General features: G+C 35.2%; 2 protein-coding genes and 1 long non-coding RNA gene across 3 annotated transcripts in view; 1 reads left to right on the forward strand and 2 right to left on the reverse strand.

The window, feature by feature from the left end:
• Positions 1 to 22,558, forward strand: part of LOC139975557 (uncharacterized) — a 466,508-nt gene that overhangs the window by 242,417 nt on the left and 201,533 nt on the right. The window lies entirely within an intron of this gene.
• Positions 1 to 22,558, reverse strand: part of LOC139975537 (uncharacterized) — a 93,158-nt gene that overhangs the window by 33,994 nt on the left and 36,606 nt on the right. The window lies entirely within an intron of this gene.
• LOC139975540 (tyrosine-protein kinase CSK-like) lies at positions 290 to 14,843 on the reverse strand. Its single transcript, XM_071983547.1, has 20 exons — positions 14,809 to 14,843; positions 14,135 to 14,190; positions 13,734 to 13,749; positions 12,962 to 12,999; positions 11,978 to 12,008; positions 11,721 to 11,776; positions 11,479 to 11,508; positions 10,851 to 10,881; positions 9,420 to 9,484; positions 8,648 to 8,677; positions 8,397 to 8,430; positions 8,064 to 8,113; positions 6,843 to 7,013; positions 6,197 to 6,310; positions 5,352 to 5,515; positions 4,581 to 4,700; positions 3,538 to 3,649; positions 3,050 to 3,149; positions 2,644 to 2,725; positions 290 to 1,455 (listed from the first exon to the last, which is right to left on the reverse strand). Exons 1-20 carry the CDS (start codon positions 14,814 to 14,816, stop codon positions 1,327 to 1,329), a joined length of 1,437 nt encoding a protein of 478 aa, XP_071839648.1. The 5' UTR covers positions 14,817 to 14,843; the 3' UTR covers positions 290 to 1,326.

Raw genomic sequence — 22,558 nt, forward strand, 5'->3', positions numbered from 1 at the left:
ATATATTTTAATATCTGGGTTTTTGTTACTATTAGTTTTTAGGTTTTCCATTTGTAAAGCGCTTTGAGCAGCTTTGCTGATTATGCGCTATATAAATTTTACTTATTATTATTATTAGTAGTAGTATGATGTTGTTTTTGCGCCACGCATCTGTTCGCTTCACCGGGAATGTGTTACGAAAACCTCGTAAATGGTATAAGATGTCTGATCTTCTGTGGCTGATATACTATCATATGTTTGCAAAGGAATTAAACCCACATTAATCAGCATAACACACATCAAAAAGAAGTTGTTTTGTTTTGTTTTGTTGTAGTTATTTTGTTGTTTTCATTTTCAGTCCCGCAAACTGCTCTTAAAGCGCAAACGTGATGGACTATACTGTTACTTATTCTTATCGAGATGGAATTTCCTGATTTCGGTTAGAATACTTTGTCTGAGATTCTAGGATAGATGTCAAAACTAATGAGCGAAAACATCGAATCATGCGGGACTGGAGATAAGGGTGCTTCTAAAGAAAAACAACCAACTGAGATAGAGTTATTAGCCCACTCTCACACACAGTCAAGATCTAACATTGAGGCTGTAAATTAACAGTGTAGTTTTTGCAACCGTGTCATAAACTGTCGCTCACCAATTTTTAACAACCAGCATCATGTGATGTAGTATATCTATAACCTCTTTCGAAGGGACTATTGGCACCTCACTTGATGTATAACACTGTCACGATAAACACCCGGTTTCAGTTTCAATAATGTAAGTGGACTAGGGTTTTTTCTTGACTAGTATCTGTGTTAGAGGACTTGTCTGGAAAATAAAAACTTTACCATCATGCGATATGAAATAATATTTTAAGGGTTGCTTTCAGTGATGCGTTTAAATACGTTATTTCAAAGGCACTGCTGTTTCTTTACAGTTATCTAATGTCATTGATTCATATAGCAACGCTTAATAGTTTCCTTTTCTCGCAAAAACACATAATAAGTAACAGAAAGGGTTTCAATTAACAATCTCGTGATTGCAATAAAATGTTGTTGTTTTTTTGTCAAGAATCCTAAATCTTAATCTAAATTAACCTGTCGAAGCATAGTTATAAGTACTACGTTTTGAAAGTGATTTAGGTCAAAGTAAAAATAAGTTCATTTGTTTCATATAAACAGGACACTTTGCATTTTGTAGGTATTCTTTAGCTATTGCTCTAGCAATGCAATGTTGCGTCACTGTTATGTAGATATAGTCATGGTTGGTTGTAGCTACAATAGTAGCACTTATCATTACAAAAGAACTATGAATGTACATGTCATTGCAAACACAGGTCGTGCTATTTCTCTAGTAAACAATCGAATACTGGTCTTGGTAAACATCTTGACGACCTTTGCCGTTACTGTTTGGATTCATAGAAGTGTAGAGATCAAGACGAGGAGTTTCATAGGAGCCATCTTCTATTACATCGAAGACCTGCAAAATGTAAGACACGTGAAAACGATATACCTGGCTGTGCAAGTATAGGACAGTACTCATAGCAACGAAGGGGTGGCGGTCAAATGATTCCATAATTGGCTATGGAAGGCCAAAATGGTTTAAATTGAATATCAATCGATTTCAACGTATTCAAGGGCGGCGAAAGCACTTTTAATCTGGGGGGGGGGGCACCGACATCAAAGGGCACTTCGTAGAAATTCGATTGGACTGATGCAGCCTATATTTAGTACCCTTTATAACTCTTATTGTATTATCTTATTTGTGTTTACACATCACTCCATCAACGCCCCCCCCCCCTCAAGGAAAATATGCTTACTAGCACCGCAATATCCAATGTGCAAATTGGGAAACAAGGAACAAGTTTTCTTTTGAGACAAAATGAGGTGAAATCATGCTAATTGCTAATGTAGGAATCTTCCGAATTAGAGTTTATTTCTTGTTAATATCTTAACCATTTTTTTTTTTCATTCGAAATAGCTTTGAGTTTGACCCACAGAAATTCATTAAAAGTCAGGGGCGTAGCCAGGATTTGCAAAGTTGTATGCACGACTATCTGAGCGGAGCGCCACCATCACTTGGCGCGGAGCGTACTAGAATTTTTTTTGGTTTTACAAACCCCTCAGATGGCCGGAAACGGCCCTTCCCGAGTGCTCATTCTGGTTCCCTGGCCTCTTGCTAACTTGAGACACCTCAATTTTTATGTAGAAATAGGGCATATTTTTAACCTGGGGAAAAGTGGGGGGGGGGCACGTGCCCCCTGTGCCCCCCCCCGTTTCCGCCGCCCTTGAACGTATTACCTATATAATAACATTTTAAAAGGGCACTATCAAAACACAAGCTGTCACTGTTTGAACGTAGTCGGTTGAGATAATGAGAAGTGGGGGTGGGTTGGGCAGGGGGGGGGGGAGGACGAACATTTTGAGGTATCATATATAACAAACTACATGTCTATGATACGGATAATAGAAGGTGACCAATGTAGCACCTATCCATGCAGTGAAGGGTAGGGGTTAGCTAGTGAGAACTACATTGACTAAGCGACAACGTTACATTGACGATTTAGTGTGTGAGTCAATAATGAAATAATCTTTTTGTGTGCTTCCAAATATGCAGTATGACTAAACGTGAGCTCGTCTTATGTTAAACAACGTTTTTGTAACTCACTTGGAAATATGACTCTCTCAGCTGTTGAATCGTGGGGCGTTTCTTCCAATCTTCATTAAAACACGTATATAAAGCGTTGTTCCTTTGGGAACAAAAAATGACGATTTATGAAATCACACAAAATAATAGCCAATTCGATGTGGATATTTGTAAGTTAAGAGATTACACAATCGTGCAGGTATTTACTATACTATTTTCGTTATTTTCAAATGTAAAAGCATCAGAATGATATGCAACTGGTCAGTCTCATGTACCCAGACCGTGAATCAAACTTTGACCAGACCTGTTCCGATATCCCAAAAACAAATGACCAAAATTTTAATCATACACAGTGTTGGTTCATAGACCCTAAAATGCGGGGAAGATTGTTAAAACTTTGCAGAAAGATTAATAATATGTAAGTTACCTTAAGTGCTCTGTAAAGATGGCATGTCTCTCCTTTAGTAATGTGGGATCTACATTAGGTGCCACTTCTCCATCTTGGTCGCAACCAAACGGATGTGATCCTACAGTGGTTTAAGATTGATAAGAAACAAAATTCAGCTCACGGATCCACAACATAGAAGAGAGCGTAACAATGGGGTTGAAATCGCCCACCTTATAACATAGGTTAACCTAATTTTTCGGTACAGTTTGGCTGTAATAAACCGTTCCGTATTGTGGTGTGAGTATAGTTGGGATTGAAAAGCACATTGATTACCCACTCATCGACATGGCAGAAAGTAACGTTGATGGTAAAATACATATATGAGTATAAAATATGATAAAAAAGCATCTTACTCATGTTGATATGCATACATGGTACTTTTTACATAGATTGCATATTACAAGACAAGACCACACCAGTTTTGTGAGTTTCACAGCTTAAGGGTTTAATATAGCTCGTATACTTACCATTAGATACTATTTCCCAAATCACTACTGCTGTTGACCAAACATCACTCATTTTATTGTATTTATTATCCCGCCAAACTTCTGGAGCAAAAAGGTTTAAAGAATACTCCACCTGCAAAAACACAAATTTTAACAAAAAACGAAAGAAAAAAAAAATCGGTTATTGAAAATTTCATATTTTTCGTCGAATTTTTATAATTCTTACTCGAGGAAAAAATTAAGCACGAATTTTGTTCTCTCTAACATACATACCATCCGATAGTGTTCTACATCAGTTTAGTATAAAATAATATATTTGGGCAAAAAGTTAATTTTTTGTTGGCAACAAAATGTGAGCAATACTCACATTTTGTGCAGGTTACATTTTGAAACCAATATTTAGTTGGTAATTATTATTTCCTTTAACAGCACATGTCTATAGGGCGAGATTTAGTGGACTATCATTGTTGGCACAAGGGTTGTTTTAAAACCTCCCCCAGAGGTATCAAAAATACAAAATATTAACAGAAATAAACCAATCGAGGATAAATACTCTTCGATAAGGAAGCAATGGGGACGGCATGACAACAAATTATTGTCCACACAAAGTTTCTTAATTTATCTACTAGATTGAAACTTCAATTGAATGAATTTCACTCAAAATATATAAATTAGTGATATATTTTACGAGGTTATAACTAAAGAAAAATAAAAAAAGGTTGATTGAGAAAATTTAAAACAATATAATCATAACCATACTTGGTGTACGCCGAAAACATAGTTGCTTAATTAAGAGCATCACGCGATTAAATAGCTATTTTGGCTTATGTCAGTATCTGGCTAATCGAACATGCATGAAGTTGATACATGCATAACCCTATAGAGTACTGGCTTACACGGAGGTAAGCGATCCGTACACAAATTAACACTGTTAAAGATATAGGTGGCTTCAAAATAGCTCACTTGATTGTGTCTGTGAAGGTTTCACAATTAGTGTATATAACCTTAATTACAAAATAAACAAGTAAACAAACAAAGTCAGATAACAAAAAATGGCTTCTAACCTTGCTTTTCTTAAGAGAGCTTATCTTTACAGCATCTTCATCCAAACAAAAGTCATAGAGTTTACAGAATCCATCTTTGTGGATTAGAATCTTCTTAGTGGAGAAGCCCGGATGTAGAAACTAAAATTAAGTGATAAGGTGTATATAAGAACATGTTGTAGTTTTTATAAAGTCTTAAGAATTGTACTTCATTCGATAGCTTAAAAGTCAACTTTTATCGATTAAAGTGAATTAATGTATTAAGGCAGCTCTTTTGCGCTTTGTCACCAATTTCACACAAAACTACTTTATACCTCAAACTAAGAAATGTGGTATTTCTGATGAGGTGGCAATTGAGCAAGAAACCCCTTGATTTCTATTTAAATGAAATTTAATTATTGAGCAATAAATTTTTCGGTTTGAAATAGATATTGCTTTAACCCTTCTTTTACTAGTAGTATCCACATACATATATATTATTTTGTCTACATAATTTCAATAGAACTTGACTAGCCAAGCTAATTAATTGAACAAAGTTGGGTGGGTGTAGAAGGAATTCGTCAACCGATACACACAGAGAACACAGTAACTTCTCCGTAAATCTGTTAAGTTTTGTACCGCTGTGAAAACTGGATCGTCGGTAGCATGTGCTATTTAGGATTACAGTGAGAACTGACGATATGTGTAATCCCAACAAATGCTTCAAGTATATGTTTGGAAGGTTACCTGCGATTCTCCAGTTATATCTCATTAATATTCAATCTCATTAATATTCAATGTTACGTCTCATACCCCATGTGACTGGATGACGTACATGCCTTCCAGGATTCCGGAAATTAGTCCAACGGCCTCTGTCATATACAATGGTTTTGATGACGTCACGGCGCTGTTGGCATCTGTCAGACGACTTTCAAGAGTTTGACATTCAACATATTCTTGTATCAAATAAACTTTCTCTGAATAAATATAACGATACAACAAAAGTTACATCACAAAATAGGAACTTTAAAAGTCAATATTTATCATAGTGCATGATCTCGGTCATCTAAGGTAATTTCTTACAAAAGATAAACCATTGTTTGCCTGCAGGAAAGGTTCAAATATCATGGTAAGTTTTCGAAATTTGCTTCTGTCCAGAATGACCCAAGGCATGGTCGTAGTGGGGTGGGTGAAGGTGTGTATGTGTGTAGAGGGGGTGGGTAAATGTTGTTAAGAAGTAAGAAAGGAAACTAATTAAGAAAAGAGATCTAAATCAGAAAAAAAAAAGTTTGACTTAAAGCGCAGTTTTGTTGAACAACATTATAATAATGAAATTTGTGTTGCAGAATTCACGGAGGGTCGATTTGGCGGGGACGTTTTGAAGTGATTTGGCGGTTGCTTTCACACCCACAGGGAAGGGGGCCCTGGGGGAGGGAGATGCCGGTGCCCAAGGTTTTAGATTTATCCGGCTGTTTGTGTTATAATGATAAGGGGCCAGGGGGACGTTGGGAGGATGGGTCAAATGTTATTCTTGCCGTCAATTGCAAAACAAAACAGTCGGATATTAGAATTGACTTGAAATCGTCATCATTAAATATAACAAGGTTGAATTTACTTTATGTATCAATTAATAAAATGGTTCTTGGACATTTATCTACCTGTCATTAAGCCAAACCCTTCCACCTTTACGAGATGTTTCTTCGTCACCGGTAGATCAAGAGTGTTTTTAACAAAGAGTTTCCATAGTAACACCTGCCTTCTTATGAATTTTTCTAAAATAAGGATTTAAACACAGAATCAGTTGGTAGACCATTTACTATATAATCAGTTCAACTTTGACCGTTCTAACACCCAAAACAACAAAGAATAAACCTGTGTAAAGCAACGTATTATAATGTTATCTCAACAGAGAACAGAATTACAAACACAATATCTGTTTATGTTACCTGGAGTTTTGGTATATTTAACTATAACAACAGGCTTAATCATATATAACGTGTACACACAATATGTGAATTCGTAAATATTTTGGTAAAAAGTTCCAATATAAAACCATGAAGCGTTTTGGTAGTGAAAACTATAGGCCTGTTTTGACATGAGCATTCTGTCATGAAGAAAAGTTTTAATAAACATAACCTTTTATGAAAAATCTTGTTGTTAATTATGTTACTAAATTGCGTTATGATGCAAATATCACGAAAATGTCATGACTTCTTTATAAGCCTCCAACAGTTGTAAAAAAATAATTACATTTTAACATTCATATTTCTGTTTTGGTGGTTATTAAGAATATCTCGCAAATACCTCTGGCCGTTGTCATGACAACGCATTTCTGAGTTCCTTCTCTGGTTACGATACTTCCCATCCACCTGTTATACATAAGACCAGGCTTCAGTTTGAATATCAATTTCATGTTGCTTTCATTAAACATTCTGCCTCCATGATCGGTTGTGCCATCTGTTGTGGCATAGTCATCTAATATGAGAAAAGGAGGATGCAAGGAGCAATTATTGCGAAACCCTAATACCACTAACTATCAAGGGCGGCGGATGCACTTTTAATCTGGGAGGGGGGGGGGCACCGACACCGACATAGAATTAGATCTCTTACTGAAATATCGCTGACCTAATAAGGGTGATCAAGAGTACAATTTTTTATGTAGAAAAAGGGCACATTTTTAACCTGAGGAAAAGTGGGGGGGGGCATGTTCCCCCTGTGCCCCCGGTTCCGCCGTGCCTTGCCTACTATATAGCATCATTAGTGTCTCTCGTAAAAACAAAAGCGAAATTGATCACAAAGTTCGGTGTTTATTTGTAGCATGAGACGTATCAATCAATGCATCAGATGTTTAATTGCGCAAGAATATTAGGGTCATTAAACCTGAAAATATTTAAGGGTCTTCAAAAGCAAACAGTTTCAATTTAGCTTTGTCATGGGACTCTCACAGTTCTCTTTAAAGACAGAGCAATAGTCATACAGCTCTGACTGGTTTCATTTGGCAATCGCATGTAACTAAATTTTGGTTTGTCTCCTAGGGTTTTTGGTTTTGTTTTTTGACACTAATTGGGAACTGGACGATCAAAATCTCGTATCAAATATAGCGTGTCTTTAAGGGAAATACCACACACATCTAGACCTTACCTTGACATGATTAGAAAATAGAAAGATCAAGTTACATATAGTCATGGACGAAGGGTCTGTCTTTTAAAAAATACATTTGATATTACAACTTTATGAATTGAACGCTGATTCTTGTATTTGATCGAAAACGATAAATAGGCATATGCATATGTATACAGTTTTGGTTTTACTTTATGTTGATTTTGTGGATGTTAAGGAGACCTGAATATTTTTGAACGATCCGACACACTGTCTTGTAATAGTGAATATGTAAGGCTTAAGACAAGGCTAAAATACGAGTCATAAGAAGAAAAAGGTCAAAAGGTCATCTTGTTTAGAACGGTACATTCAGCTAATTGAAGTTTGACTTTGACTAACAAAGGACGGCTATATCTATATACTTACATTCGTACTTAGAGTTGCTGGCACTAGTTGGTGATACACGAATAGATAATCTGTTAATTACAAACAAACAAACAAAGAGTACTGAAACAGATAGCTATGAAGCAGAAAAGAATATGTTTAGAATAATTCTCTTATTTTCTTTCTCTGTATTTATGCGACAGGTTAATTAATTAATTAATTAATTAATAATGTTGAAGGGGAAAAAGCTGAGTATCTTTTCAGTCATTAACCTTCCATACATACATTCGATTTGCATGCATGCCCAAATATGAGGTACTCAAAGTTTCAATAAAATTTTGAGTAATTATGTCAACTTTTATCAGTCTTTCTTACTTCGGACGCTTTGGGTGAGTGGGTGGAAGACAACCTGAAAGAATAAAAAGAATTTTAAATACATGAATTAGATGGGCTTTTTAAAAATATTTTCTAATAAGTTGTTGTGTTTTATCGATATGGTAAATCAAGAAAACAGTTTCATTGTGTTTTAAACAATTAAACATGAGACGCAAAGAAGGCACTGGCAATGATTTTCTTCGAATGAGATATAAAGTTTCTAACTAAATTCATAAATAAAGAAAACTTACTTGTTGTTTCTGAAGCGGTGGAATAGTACACTAGACAAAATATGCAGAAAACAGTATTAACGGAAAGAACCCTCAATGTTTATGTTTTTGTATGATTTCCGGATTATGAAATCATATTGATTCCAAGTTCTGGGTAGGAAGACGATTACAAGGGATTTATAATATGAAATTAATATAATTATAACGAAATACATAGAATAAAATTCAAGGGATGATTGGCTATTAAGTTATAACCGAAGAAACAAATCCCTCTTGGAGAGGATAAAGTATTTCTCAAACAGATATTGCCCTGTATTGAGGAGAAAGGTAAGTGTAAATGAACAACTCCAAATAAAAATGGTCTAAATTTTCGACTTCAGCTGTAGAAAAGCTACACAAAAGGATATTATCTATATTTTCCTTATGGAATATTAAAGCTTATTTGGGCATATGAAGAAAGCGAAACTGAAAATGAAACATTTTAGTTTCAGAAGGCGCCAACGAAGAAAACTTTAAAAATCATTTTCTAATCATCATTGGTTATATTAAAATCGATATTCCACTCTGTCCAACGACCTCGGTGATAAACAAATATGAGAAATAATTTATAAGTATATAATTATCATGTAAATACAAAAATAGTATAAATTTAAATATAACGTTAGTGTAAATATCATGAAAATTTAAATATCACGTAACCATATTTTTAATGTAAAATATAAATGTAACGTTCATATAAAGATAATGTAAAACTATAAGTAATGTCAAGAAAATATCAGAAATATAATTTCACCTTCTGAATCACCATCTTCCACAGAGCTGTCCTCTCCTCCTCTTTCTAGTTGAGGTAATGCCAACCTGCAGATCAGATTATTAACTTTATTAAAATTCATTCTTATTTATAAATGTAAAAAAACATCATAAATGTTTAGTAAGCTATTCGAAGATCAACGTAGTTAATATTAGAAACTCCGACATAAAAGAAGGCTAAAAATTATAAACTTATAACGTTTGTGTTCTGTATTTGGTAATCTCCAAAATATAAAGTTTGAAAATTATTGTAGAACAGAATTCCCCCTTCTGATAAATATTAGGTTATAGGGTTAGGAAATAGAAGTTGTGTTTTGATAGCACGGACGCTTTACACAATATAGACTTAATCCTATCCAGACAAACACATAATTAGCTCAAATATTTAAGTTTTCATATTTTCCTTCTTGTCTGTGTCATTAAAGTAGAATAAACGCAGTTATTTCTCAAAGGGTTCATCCAGGTGACGTCTCGCACCAGCATAGTCGGACATGTTTTCATATGTTTGATATAAACCAGTGTTTCCCTAACTTTATCCCCGACGAACCCCCTGTGGATGTCAGAGTTGTCCACGAATCCCCAACTTTTCGAGACACGATCTGAGTCATTTTTAATAATAATAATAATAAATGAACTTATAAAGCGCTAAAATCTACGAAGTATTCAATAGCGCTGTACAACCCTAATATTTTTATACTATAATACGCAAAACAGTGCTTCGTGAAAGATCAAGTATCACATGCACGGTACGGTACTATTATCGCAACATAGCCTATGCGTATGGAACGCGAAAAGAGTTTGTCGATAGGTACGACTTTTGCACATTTTAAAATTATATGATATATCAGATTTTACTTCAACAAAAAGTACTCAAGTTGTGACTTTCAGAAACTTTTCACGAACCCCCTGGAAAGGACTCACGCACCCTGGGGGTTCATGCATCCCAGTTAGGGAACCCCTGGTATAGTCCAAGCCCAAGTACACAGTTATATAATGTCGGTATTAAAGAAAGAAGCTGTTTGAAAATGCTTTATTGTGATGGATTTTGTCAGGGCGGGTGTGTCGTTGGGTGAACATACTGCCCAACACATTAAAAGCGGTAGCTATACGCCACTGCGACAACATTTGAATCTTCCCCGTTTATTTCTGCTATTGAGCTTAAAATACTGTATCTTCCGTCTTTACTCGTTCACGGAGTTAACTATCATTATCACATGACAGTATGACTTGACCACTTCATTTAACAGCACAATAAAGCGATAAATGGAAAGAATGATGCTGATACAATGAACAAAGCAATACATGGAATGAATGATGTTAATACTATGAACAAAGCGATAAATGGAAGGAATGATGCTAATACAATGAGCAAAGCGATAAATGAAATGAATGATTCGAAAAACAATGAACTTACTTTGGTAAATCTGGTAAAGACCTTTCTGTGACTGAGGACATAAAAACCAGACAAGAAGATATTGTTATATAATTATTATTATTAATTAATCGATAAAATGTCTTCCACAAATATTAATACAAGATGATGGTCTGGTGAGAAGGACAAACTTACGATCATAGTAAATATTCATATAAATACGTTTACGGGATGATTTGTTTTCTATACTTAAGCGATCGATGTACGATTATGTAAGGAATCCTGTTCTGCATGGTCACGTGGCCAAATTTACATTTTACAAATTTCATTACACACATATTAAATAATAACGTCCAAGACAAGCAAGTCAAAACAAAGGCTGCGTTAGGTTGACGAGCAAGCGACAAACCTTCTCTTATAGGTGGACAATCCTTATGAGATGGTCCTTCTTAAAGACGCCGCCATTTTACCCCCCATGGCAGACGGCTGATGGTACATCATGTAACAAGACCACTCCAACCCCCCCCCCCCCCACACACACACACAAACATAGTACATAAAAGAGAAAGACACAGGCGGTCCCATTAAAATCAAGAATAATAATTTCAGTTTGTGAATAAAATATTACAGCGTTGACTTTTAATTATTTTTCATTGCCTGATTTTCTTACTTGGATTTTCATTTGCGATAAGATCATAACCTAATGCAAACAAGAGAAAAGGAGAACTAATAGATCATATCTGTTTCTAATATAATGACGTAAATCTCCAAAACCATTTGAACGTAAATGCATTCAATATTATGTTTTTTTTTTACCACAGAAACACCTCCTTTATCAAGAGACTTTATTGAAATTATTCAAATGAAATAAATAAACTGAAAAAAAAAAAAACATTTTTCTCGCAAATTTACCTGCCAATTCCTCAGTTTTTCCAGAATTGCCTTCATTCCGCTTTAATAATTTCGATCTAAATAAATGAGAATTAAATTAACTTCATTAGAAATTTAAAAAAACTTAGATTGAAGTTAAGTGTCAAAACTAAGATTGAACATATTGTTCATGGGAGACTTTAAGACTGATTGATAAATAGATTGACTGACTAAATGACTGACGGAATGAAGGACTGACTAACTGACAGAGCGAACAACAGACAGACTCAATGACTTACCGTGGTATTTCAGGAAGGCACTGCAGATCAACTGGAAACGAATAATACAATAAATACAATGATGAAAACATTGTTAAAAATTACAAATATCAAACCAAATCGAATGAAACAATAAAAAAGAAGAATATACAATGTTACCTGCCAGCAATCTTAACATTATTAATAATAATAATAATAATAATAATGATAATGATAATAATAATAATAATAATAATAATAATAATAAAAATAATAATAATAATAATAATAATAATAATAATAATAATAATAATAATAATAATTATAATAATAATAATAATAATAATAAAAATAATAATAATAATAATAATAATAATAATAATAATAATAATAATAATAATAATAATAATAATAATAATAATAATAATAAAATAAAAAAATAATAATACTTTTTATTTATAACGCGCATGTACACCCCGTAAGGGTGATCAAGGCGCAGGAGAGATTGATTTATTGATACAAATTAAAAGGCGATATGTAGATTAACCACTCCCTCACCCTCTTCAAGTCTTCCTCACCATCCCTTAACAACTACCCCCTACCCCCACCAGCCCCTCCCTCCTCCGGAATCAAACGTTTTCTCAAATCACTTATCTTCACAGAATTGCAAATGTCCTTATAGATTAACAGTGATCCTGGCAAGTTTCTTCAAGTGTGCTGTGTTATAAGTCTATATAACAAGCATAAACCCATAATCAATTAATTGCGAAGGTTATCATAATTAATATATAATTAATAAAATTTGTCAAAACCTACATAAATTTACATTGATGTCTAAATTGTTCCATGTCCAGTGGTCCAAGTTCTGTATATAGGATTCTTGCAAGAAAATCTAACAAACAAATCCTTATCTGCATAAATATTCCGACTAATCTAGTAGTAATATAAACAGAAACTCTATCCTGCCAGGTAAAGGTTCTATTAATGACCCCCGATGATATGGAACCAAGACCTGCCCCGTCTTACCTGCCGATGGTATTATCGATCGTTGATAATCATGATCCCTGTGTTAAATATATCAAAGAATTTAATGAAACTAGAAATTAGAAAAGAGCCTGTTACAGATTCTCGAAACGAAATAAAGAAAGTTTAAAGTGTTTAATTAAACTAACCTTTAATTTCAATTGATACCAAACTAGCGGCAAACATCAAATATAAATACATCTTATAGATGTGTTTTGAAATCAGGAAATCGAAACACTATACTTAATTGTTGAGTTTCCAACCGTCGCCAGGGGCTGATCCAGGGTTTTGTAAAAGAGAAGGTGTGGCCCTGAGGTCGTTGAACCTGATTCACCATGCGGGGGACGGGTTTGGGGGTTTGGGAGCAACTTCGCTTAGATTTAAACGTACTGCGTTTTATTTAAAACATAAGCAAAAAAAGAGGCTGCACCTCGCACCTCCCTTACTTGACCCGCGTCGGGTCGTGAAATATACACAGTCTAGCTTTAGTTATTTTCTTATATTTCTTTTACGAAAATCATCCAAGTTATAAAGCTTGGATGAGGGAATAAACGTATGTTTCGCGTAACTGGTACACTCTCAGACCAAGTAAGCTTACATAGACTGTGATCACGTGATCGAAACCAAGAAAACTATTTCAAATTGCGCTAGCAATTTCCATCCTAATTTCTATTCAATACTTACTCAACAATGTAATTTTTCTAAATAAACTTAAAGATATTTGATAAATAAGAAAAATGCTAGATTTTGTGAAGCTTCTACATTAAATACTCACGGCGAGCTGTTACCATCTGACGGGGGAAAATTCAGTTAAAAGAAGAGAAAAGCAAATTTCACATATAACTTTACATGAGAAACTGGAGAAGTTGAATGATTGGAAACAGAAAAAGCTTAATAAGAAAAACTTAATGACAATATATATATATATATATATATATATATATATATAGATATATATATATATATATATATATATATATATATATACATATATATATATATATATATATATATATATATATACATATATATATATATATATAAGGTAAACACTTATCACTTCGATAATCAATTTATAATCATAAAATATAAGTGTGTGTCATCTTACATTCAACAATGTATTTATTTTTGTAAGTTTCATATTTTAGAAACCAAAAGTTTGGGCCTTTCACTCACTGTTTTGTTCGGACATTCCAAACTCTGTGAGAGTGGCAGATACATTAGCTCGCCTCCTATAAAACATGAAACAAAGAAAATATATTGAAAACGGGAAGATGGGATAAATGGGAAATATGAGAATATTCATTAAATTCATACTTTAATCAATTGATGACTTTGCATTAGTGTCCGGCCATTTATCGACATATTCACTCTCAAAGTACCAATACACAGAGGATATTTTTGTGAACTTGGATATCAGCGAAGGAATTGGGTTCTTTTGTTTATAGAAATCCATTTCCTATGGATATCCTGCAACATTTATGCTAATAACTCTGCGATAGCAGGATATCATTTCTAGGTTCGCCCTTATAGCTGTATCTGACTGCTTTCATTTTCTCCTCATTTACATGCCCGTCAATATTCATCTCATCATGCAACACGAAACACTCTAGAAAAGCTCGGGTAAGTCTTTCTGAGCTAATGAATGAAAATGGAAATAATTTTGAACTTGAACACTATTAACTAATTAATGTAAAGTACACACGATGCTTATAGAAATGTACTTGTAAATACTGATTGTTAAAGAGGTACCCTACAAAATACGGATAGGTAATTTTTTAAGATGCAATGATGTTTTTCATAAATACATCATAAACCATAAATTCATGTTACGTGTTATAATTACTCACGTTTTCATCCATTTGGAGCTACTAGTAATAAAGCAAATATCGTGAAAATTAAAGATGAATTTTGAGGAAATATGAATGAAATGAGTTATAACATTAACATTAGGAAATTAACATAAACATTAACATTAAACAAATTAACAAACATGATAGGCCTAATGATAAAAGCACTGACATAAATTCAGATTACATGTTAGCATAAATTGACAGAATCTCAAAGTAATTTATTTTTAATTCTTTTATACAAAGATATGCAAAGTTTAGAGTATAGGTTAGGCTTCATCAGACATGATATTATTACCTTGAAATTGTTCACACTTTTTCATTTTAAAAAAAAACACATTAATTTTTAATGTAATAATGTTGTTTGATTATGAAGAAAGTAATGTATATAAGTCAATTGTACTTTCAAGCATTTATTGATAATCTATGTTATTGAAATAATGAGCCAAATTAAGGTGTGAACTTCAGGCACCCCACAAAGTCAGTAGAAAAAAAAATCACATTTCACATAAATTTGTCAATTTAGGCAATCAGCCTATTGTGGGAGTGGATGAAGTGAGGATGAATTGGAAGGCGAGGGGGGGGGGGGGGTGCTATAGAGTTTTGAAGAATGCTATGAAATGGAAGAGAGGTCGGGTCGTTGTCCATTAGATTTTTTTTTTAAGATGTCGAAAACTGTCTTAGGGATTAAAGAAACGAAGCAGACGCAGTGTCGAAATTACTGCAATTGAAATGTAACAACGATTGTACCTCAAAATTCGACCGGTCGAAGTGATTTTATCTAAATTATCTATAGCCCCTCCTCTGAAACAACTTTTTTGTATTGAGGCTTTTGTACACAGGATACGTTAGAGGGGTCTAAAACGGTACAAGAGAAGCGGTGGTTTAGATATGTCATAAATCACACATGATATTCACATTTTTCATGTATTTATTAATTCGACCGGTCGAAGGTATAATTGTCAGAGCGACAGATGAGCGCGAGGGGTTTGGGAGGGGGAATGTTATGCCTTTCTCTGTTTGAATTCTTTTAAAAGAGCCTGAATTACAAAGGATAGGTTACAGGGGTCTAAAACGGTACAAGGGAGGTGCGGTGGTAACGATGTGTCATAAATCAAACAGGATATTCACATTTTATATGGAATTATTAATTCGACCGGTCGAAGTTATAATTGTGAGAGCGACAGATGAGCTCAAGGGGTTGGGGAGGGGTATGCTATGCCTTTCTCTGTTTGAATTCTTTTAAAGAGCCTTTATTACATAGGATAGGTTACAGGGGTCTAAAACGGTACAAGGGAGGTGCGGTGGTAACGATGTGTCATAAATCAAACAGGATATTCACATTTTATATGGAATTATTAATTCGACCGGTCGAAGTTATAATTGTGAGAGCGACAGATGAGCTCAAGGGGTTGGGGAGGGGTATGCTATGCCTTTCTCTGTTTGAATTCTTTTAAAGAGCCTTTATTACATAGGATATGTTAGAGGGGTCTAAAACGATACAAGAGAGGTGCGGTGGTAACGATGTGTCATAAATCACACAGGATATTCACATATAACATGTATTTATTAATTCGACCGGTCGAAGTTATATTTGTCAGAGCGACGGAAGAGCGCAAGGAGTTTGGGAGGGGTTATGTTATGCCTTTCTCTTTTTGAATTCTTTAAAAACAGCCTTTATTACAAAGGATATGTTAGAGGGGTCTAAAGCGGTACAAGAGAGGTGCGGTGGTTAAGTTGTGTCATAAATCACACAACATATTCACAGTTTACATGTATTTATTAATTCGACCGGTCGAAGTTATATTTGTCAGAGCGACGGAAGAGCGCAAGGCGTTTGAGAGGGGTTATGTTATGACTTTCTCTGTTTGCATTCTTTTAAAACAGCCTCTATTACAAAGGATAGAGTTAGAGAGGTATAAAACGGTACAAGAGAGGTGCGGTGGTTAAGTTGTGCCATAAATCACACAGGATATTCACATTTTATATGTATTGATTAATTCGACCGGTCGAAGTAATTGTGAGAGCGACGGATGAGCGCGAGGGCTTGGGGAGGGGGTTTGTTATGTCTTTCTCCGTGTGCATTCTTTTAAAACAGCCTTTACTACAAAGGATAGTAAGAGGGGCATAAAACGATACAAGAGAGGTGCGGTGGTAAAAAGGTGTCATAAATCACACAGGATATTCACATTTAACATGTTTTTGTTAATTCGACCGGTCGAAGTTATAATTGTGAGAGCGACGGAAGAGCGCAAGGAGTTTGGGAGGGGTTATGTTATGCCTTTCTCTTTTTGAATTCTTTAAAAACAGCCTTCATTACAACGGATATGTTAGAGGGGTATTACACGGTATAGGAAAGGTGCGGTGGTAAAGATGTGTCATACGTCAAACAGGATATTCACATTTTACATGTATTGATTAATTCGACCGGTCGAAGTTATATTTGTGAGAGCGACAGATGAGCTCAAGGAGTTTGGGAGGGGGAATGTTATGCCTTCCTCTGTTTGAATTCTTTTAAAACAGCCTTTATTACAAACGATATGTTAGAGGGGTCTAAAACGATACAAGAGAGGTGCGGTGGTAAAGATGTGTCATAAATCACACAGGATATTCACATATAACATGTACTTATCAATTCGACCGGTCGAAGTTATAGTTGTGAGAGCGACATATCAGCGCGAGGCGTCGGGGAGGGGGTTTGTTATGCAATGTTGTGTAGTCTTGTACTTTTGGATTCTAAGGAAAACAAAACATGTGCCATAATTACTGTTAATTGAAATTTACAGCTGAGGTTTTCTTTATTCGACATGTCGAAAGGACTATGTCGAATTCGCCTGATCGATTTTGTCTTGAGGAGGGGGCTATGGAATAAGTGGTGGACCAAATATCCAGCAGTCACGTGGTCTTTCTGCCTTTTTAAACATTTAGTTTGAACAAGCCATTAATACAATTACTGATATGATGAAATTAGCAGAGGCCATTTCAAGATTGCTCTGTTTTATTCATACTTAACTTAGTTTGCACATTTTGTTAGAAACAATAAACTACAGTAGGCCCCCCGACTTATTCAAATTTCGACACCTGTCGATTAAACAATTCCGATTTGTTTTCCGTTTACACAAGGTTTGTACCATCTCTGGACCCACCCATCCCAACCCACTTCCTCTGTGCCCTCCGAGAGGAAAGAAGCTGAGTTTTGGCATAATTACTTGTAATTTACTTGTAGCGGGAGGTGTAGAGCGGACTATAGAGAAGAAACATTAAAGGATTTAGGATCCTTTAATACAAGGTTTCCAGATTTGAACGATTTGCGAAATTCGCCCTGTCGAAATGGGCATTTCGAATTTGTTATAGGCGGGTCTTTTTCCTGTCCAAATTTTGGCGAAATTTGATTGTTTGCTTCTAATGGAAAGATATTTCAATGCAGGCGTTTCGTACTTTAACTCTCCAATTCCGGCATAAATGTTGCCAACAGTTGATATTCGTAATTGTCAAGAACTCTAACTTGACCAGGGACCGGAGGTGGTTGGGATGGAGGAGGGGAGGGAGGGGGTGGTGTGTAACATATCACATTTCGGATATGTGTCTATCTGTATACTACGCTTGTGAAAGAACTATTGTAGTCACTGTGCTGCATCTGTATGTCGAAATGTGCAATTAAAGAATCGAAAAGTGCGAACACTGTCAAATACCACGACTCGAATGGTATCACCTTTAATCTTAAATTTTGAAGGTTCCTGCCTTATTTAAAGACTTGAACACTAGCCTTCCAGCAGGACACGATATCAAGGACATTATAAACGTCATTAAGGGGCATTATAGGTGGTGGAATGATTTTAAAAGGGCTTAAACAATTAAAAGTGACGAAATTTGTTGTACTTACCTTACCTTACTAAAGTACTATTATCATTATTATATTTACAGACTTTGGGTTGAGTGTCAAGCATGTGAGTTTACTTAATGAGGATTTGCGATATTTAAGCACAGAGTTATTGTAAGTTTGCATATGGGTTGTTTTTGTGAAAAACGAGAAAATTGCGGTATTGATTGGGAATATATCAAGGACATTGGGCGGTAAATATCAGACGGACAATTCTTTGATATTTACAATTCTTTTATTTTTACAGTAACGTCAGAACAATCCCTTAAACTGCTCAGACAATATTGTCCTTACTAGGTTTATATATGTTGACCGAAATTGCAAAGAATCTATTCATTTAGTCTTTAAGCAGTCGTTCTTTCTTATTTATTGACCTGACGTGAACTTGCTTCCTGCTCTTGTTCATGTGACTCATTGCCTGTAGACGACTGTGGATGTATTCTAACCGGATGTCGAAAGAAGATTGTTTGTCACATGTCGGTGTAATAGACAATGTGGACGCACTGTGTGGCTGACCATTAGTCTCGAATCGTGGGGAATCGATATAGACCGATTTAAATCGACATATACCGACTTCCTAGGACTTATACCAGTTTTTAGCAGTTTAAATTGACTTCTACCGATTTAATTTGACATATCATCGATTTAAACTAGTAGATGTCGATTTTAATGGACTTATACTAGTTTAATTTGACATATCATTGATTTAAATTGGTAGGCTATGCGTCGATTCCCCATTATTTGAGACTGATGGCCCTCGTAAGCACTGAGCACATGATGATGCAATCAACACAGATTTAATCTCAAGGAAAGAGGCTACATTAAGAATACTTGGCAATAATCATAACTTTCGTTGGTCACGTTCAAGCACGATTAATAATTACACACACAACAAAATGATTATATACATGAAAGCAACAACGTATACAAGTAAAGAAAAAGTAAACATAAGGCACATGTTTTATGCATCATTCATTAGCAGTGTACATTTCTTTTTGTTTCTTGTTTTTAGTTTTTATTTAATGTTGTTTTCACTTGCCTTGTCAAACTAAACCCCTAAGGATTTAAGGAGAGAAACTGTTGATAGATCTTATAAGCAGTTGGCAAGGTCTCATCTTAAGAATGATATTCAGGCTTGCAGTCTTTACTTTTATTAAGACAAGGAGTTTTTGGAAAATAAAGTTCAAAGACGTATGTGTCGTACTAACAGTTCAAATCACTCACTGATGGATGTCTCCAATCATGAGGGGCATGGGATTCTCAATCTCATCACCCTGGGAATGAGAAGGTTGCGAGGGGTATTAATTCAAGTGAACAAGATTGTCCAAAGTTTTGAATACTTGGCTTTTAGTGACTTTAGTTTTTGTTTTCAAAGGGTAGGAATACCAGAGGTCATTGTCTTAAGTTGTAGTAGATTAAATGTCGGGAAGAACTCTTCTCAGAGACTTGAGGATGAATGGAATGATTCGGTGTTCCTTTCTTAAAAGGAAGTGTTAATGGTTCCAAGAATTATTTGAGAAAGAGCGATTTAATTTGAGGTTTCTGTGTTAATATATATTTTCATATTGTCGTTGGTGGGGACTTAATGTCTCTCGTGGTCCGTTTTACCCAAAAAAGCAATGACAACGATATAGGGAAAGAAAGGAAAAAAAGTCATATACCCATGACGAGAGTCGAACTCGTGCCTCGCCGCAAGCGACGTATCCTAACCAATTAGACCACATGGGCTACTTATAGTTAATAAGTTACTTAATAGTTCTAATCAAGTTTCTTTCTTCTTATTTTCTCCATTTCTTGGTAATTATATAGCTATTTTAAATCAATGCCAATAATGGTTTTAATTATTTTTTGAGAAATAATCCTTAAAATCTAAGTCTCGCCAATTAAAATGACTGAGCTAGATACTTAGTCTTTCACAAAATATTCGGTCAGTTTCTTAGATGAAAATGGGAAAGTGAAACACCCTAGATCTTTGATAAGTTTGATTTAAACATATTCAAAATGGTTTTACTTGGTCTAGAGCAGTGGCGGAGAAACAGTGGGGTGGGGGTGGGGGTGGGGGTTGGGGGGGGGGGGGGGGGTAATCCCCCACTTTTTGAAGATGGGGGTTGGCCCACACAATCAACCCCCCTAGTTTTTGCCAGTAATGTTCTGTTATAGCCTATGTTATGTGCTCCAAATGGCATAATAAATCAAATTATTAAATTTGAAATTGTTAAAGTTATTTCAACCTTTTACCTGGTAGGCTACATCAACAATTAACGACCGAAAACCGAGTTAGAATTGACCCACACATTATTTCTAGCCCCTTTTCCCCACCTTACGTATCGGAACTTGTAGCTCATACCACTAACTTCACCCCACAACAGACACATAAATAACGTTTTGTTGCTGTTGAATAGCTTTGGAACTGTATACACTTGCCAACTTCAACGAGGTGAAGGAAGGAAAAGAAAAAAAGAAAGAGAGAAAAGGAGAAAAGGATGGAGTAGAAAATAAGGCAAGAAAACGGGAAGAGAAAGAGGAACAGTGACAAAATTATTCGAATTTGTAAAGCAAACAGCAGATATCACATCATATCAGTGAGCTAGAATGGCGTTCCACGATAAACAGCCTCCAAACCATGGGCGCAGATCCTGGTGAAGACAGCGGGACGCGTCCCCACCAACTTTTTCAGTAGTGGGGACATGCTATACCGTGTCCACACCAATTTGTCTTGACCAATACAGTAGCTGCATTTCAAATTTCCCTGTATTGAACTTTGTATTGAACTTTGTCGTTGATGGGGACTTAATGTCTCTCGTGGTCCGTTTTACCCCAAAAAACAATGACAACGATATAGGGAAAGAAAAAAAGATGTCAGATACCCATGACGAGAGTCGAACTCGCGCCTCGCAGCAAGCGACGTATCCTAACCAATTAGACCACATGGACTTCTTGTGAATTAGTGATGATTTTAGGAATATTATACACTTCAAAAAGGCATCTATTTTACATTTTTTTTTTACAGAAAACGTTGTTTAAATGCTTTCTTGACCTTCAACTTTTCAGAGATCGAAATCTTTCATCACAAATGATTGTATAATTAGAAGTTTTCCTTCATGTTTTTAGAGAAATATTTGTACTGATTGAACCAAGCTATATCTAGGATTTGACCTTTTCTCCTTTCTTCTCCACGCTTCAGTAGACAGCTAAACTCCTTATGTCCATAGACGGACGTTAGTGACAACAAGCTACTACAATTGTAAACAAACTTAACCCCCATTAAAGCCGCACACACCATATCCGACATTGCCCAATGAAACTTGTAGTTTGCTGACCTACAAACAGAATGTGGAGATCAATCGTTAAATTAAACGAGACCATAGGTTGAAGTTTGATTGAGATTCTACTGAGACATTACACGAACGAAGGGATTACTTGATATTGTATAATTGAGGATTAGCTTCAGTTTTTAAAGTTACCATATGCGATTGAACACCACGAACTTCTGGGATGGAAAATTATGTGATAATAATCCTGCATGAGAATGCATTACATGAGAGGGCAAGTAATCCCTTCGTTCGTGTAATGTCTCAGTAGAATCTCAATCAAACTTCAACCTATGGTCTCGTTTAATTTAACGATTCTACTTCCCCATTACACTTCACTACGGAACTACTTGAGATTTCAAAGCAGTGTTCAAGCGCATACGAACAGAAAGATTACAAACGAACACAAATTCAAAGTTTGTATCTTTTTTAATATGCTTGCTGAGCAACAGAAACATTTCTTTTCTTTTTAAACAAGAACTGAGGTAATTTCATTACCACTTGGTACAAAGGATAACATAACATAGTTACTTTCCATACTTTGGAAATCAAAAATAAA

Source organism: Apostichopus japonicus, chromosome 11 (genome assembly GCF_037975245.1).
Source record: "Apostichopus japonicus isolate 1M-3 chromosome 11, ASM3797524v1, whole genome shotgun sequence".
NCBI classification, from domain to species: Eukaryota; Metazoa; Echinodermata; class Holothuroidea; order Aspidochirotida; family Stichopodidae; genus Apostichopus; species Apostichopus japonicus.

What these genes read in the sequence shown, in the direction of transcription:
- LOC139975540 (XM_071983547.1), bottom strand. An exon ending in CAGCAACTCTAAGTACGAAT is followed by an intron (nt 7,014 to 8,063) that starts GTAAGTATATAG and finishes TTCTCATATTAG; the next exon opens with ATGACTATGCCACAACAGAT. An exon ending in TGTCATGACAACGGCCAGAG is followed by an intron (nt 6,311 to 6,842) that starts GTATTTGCGAGA and finishes TCCTTATTTTAG; the next exon opens with AAAAATTCATAAGAAGGCAG.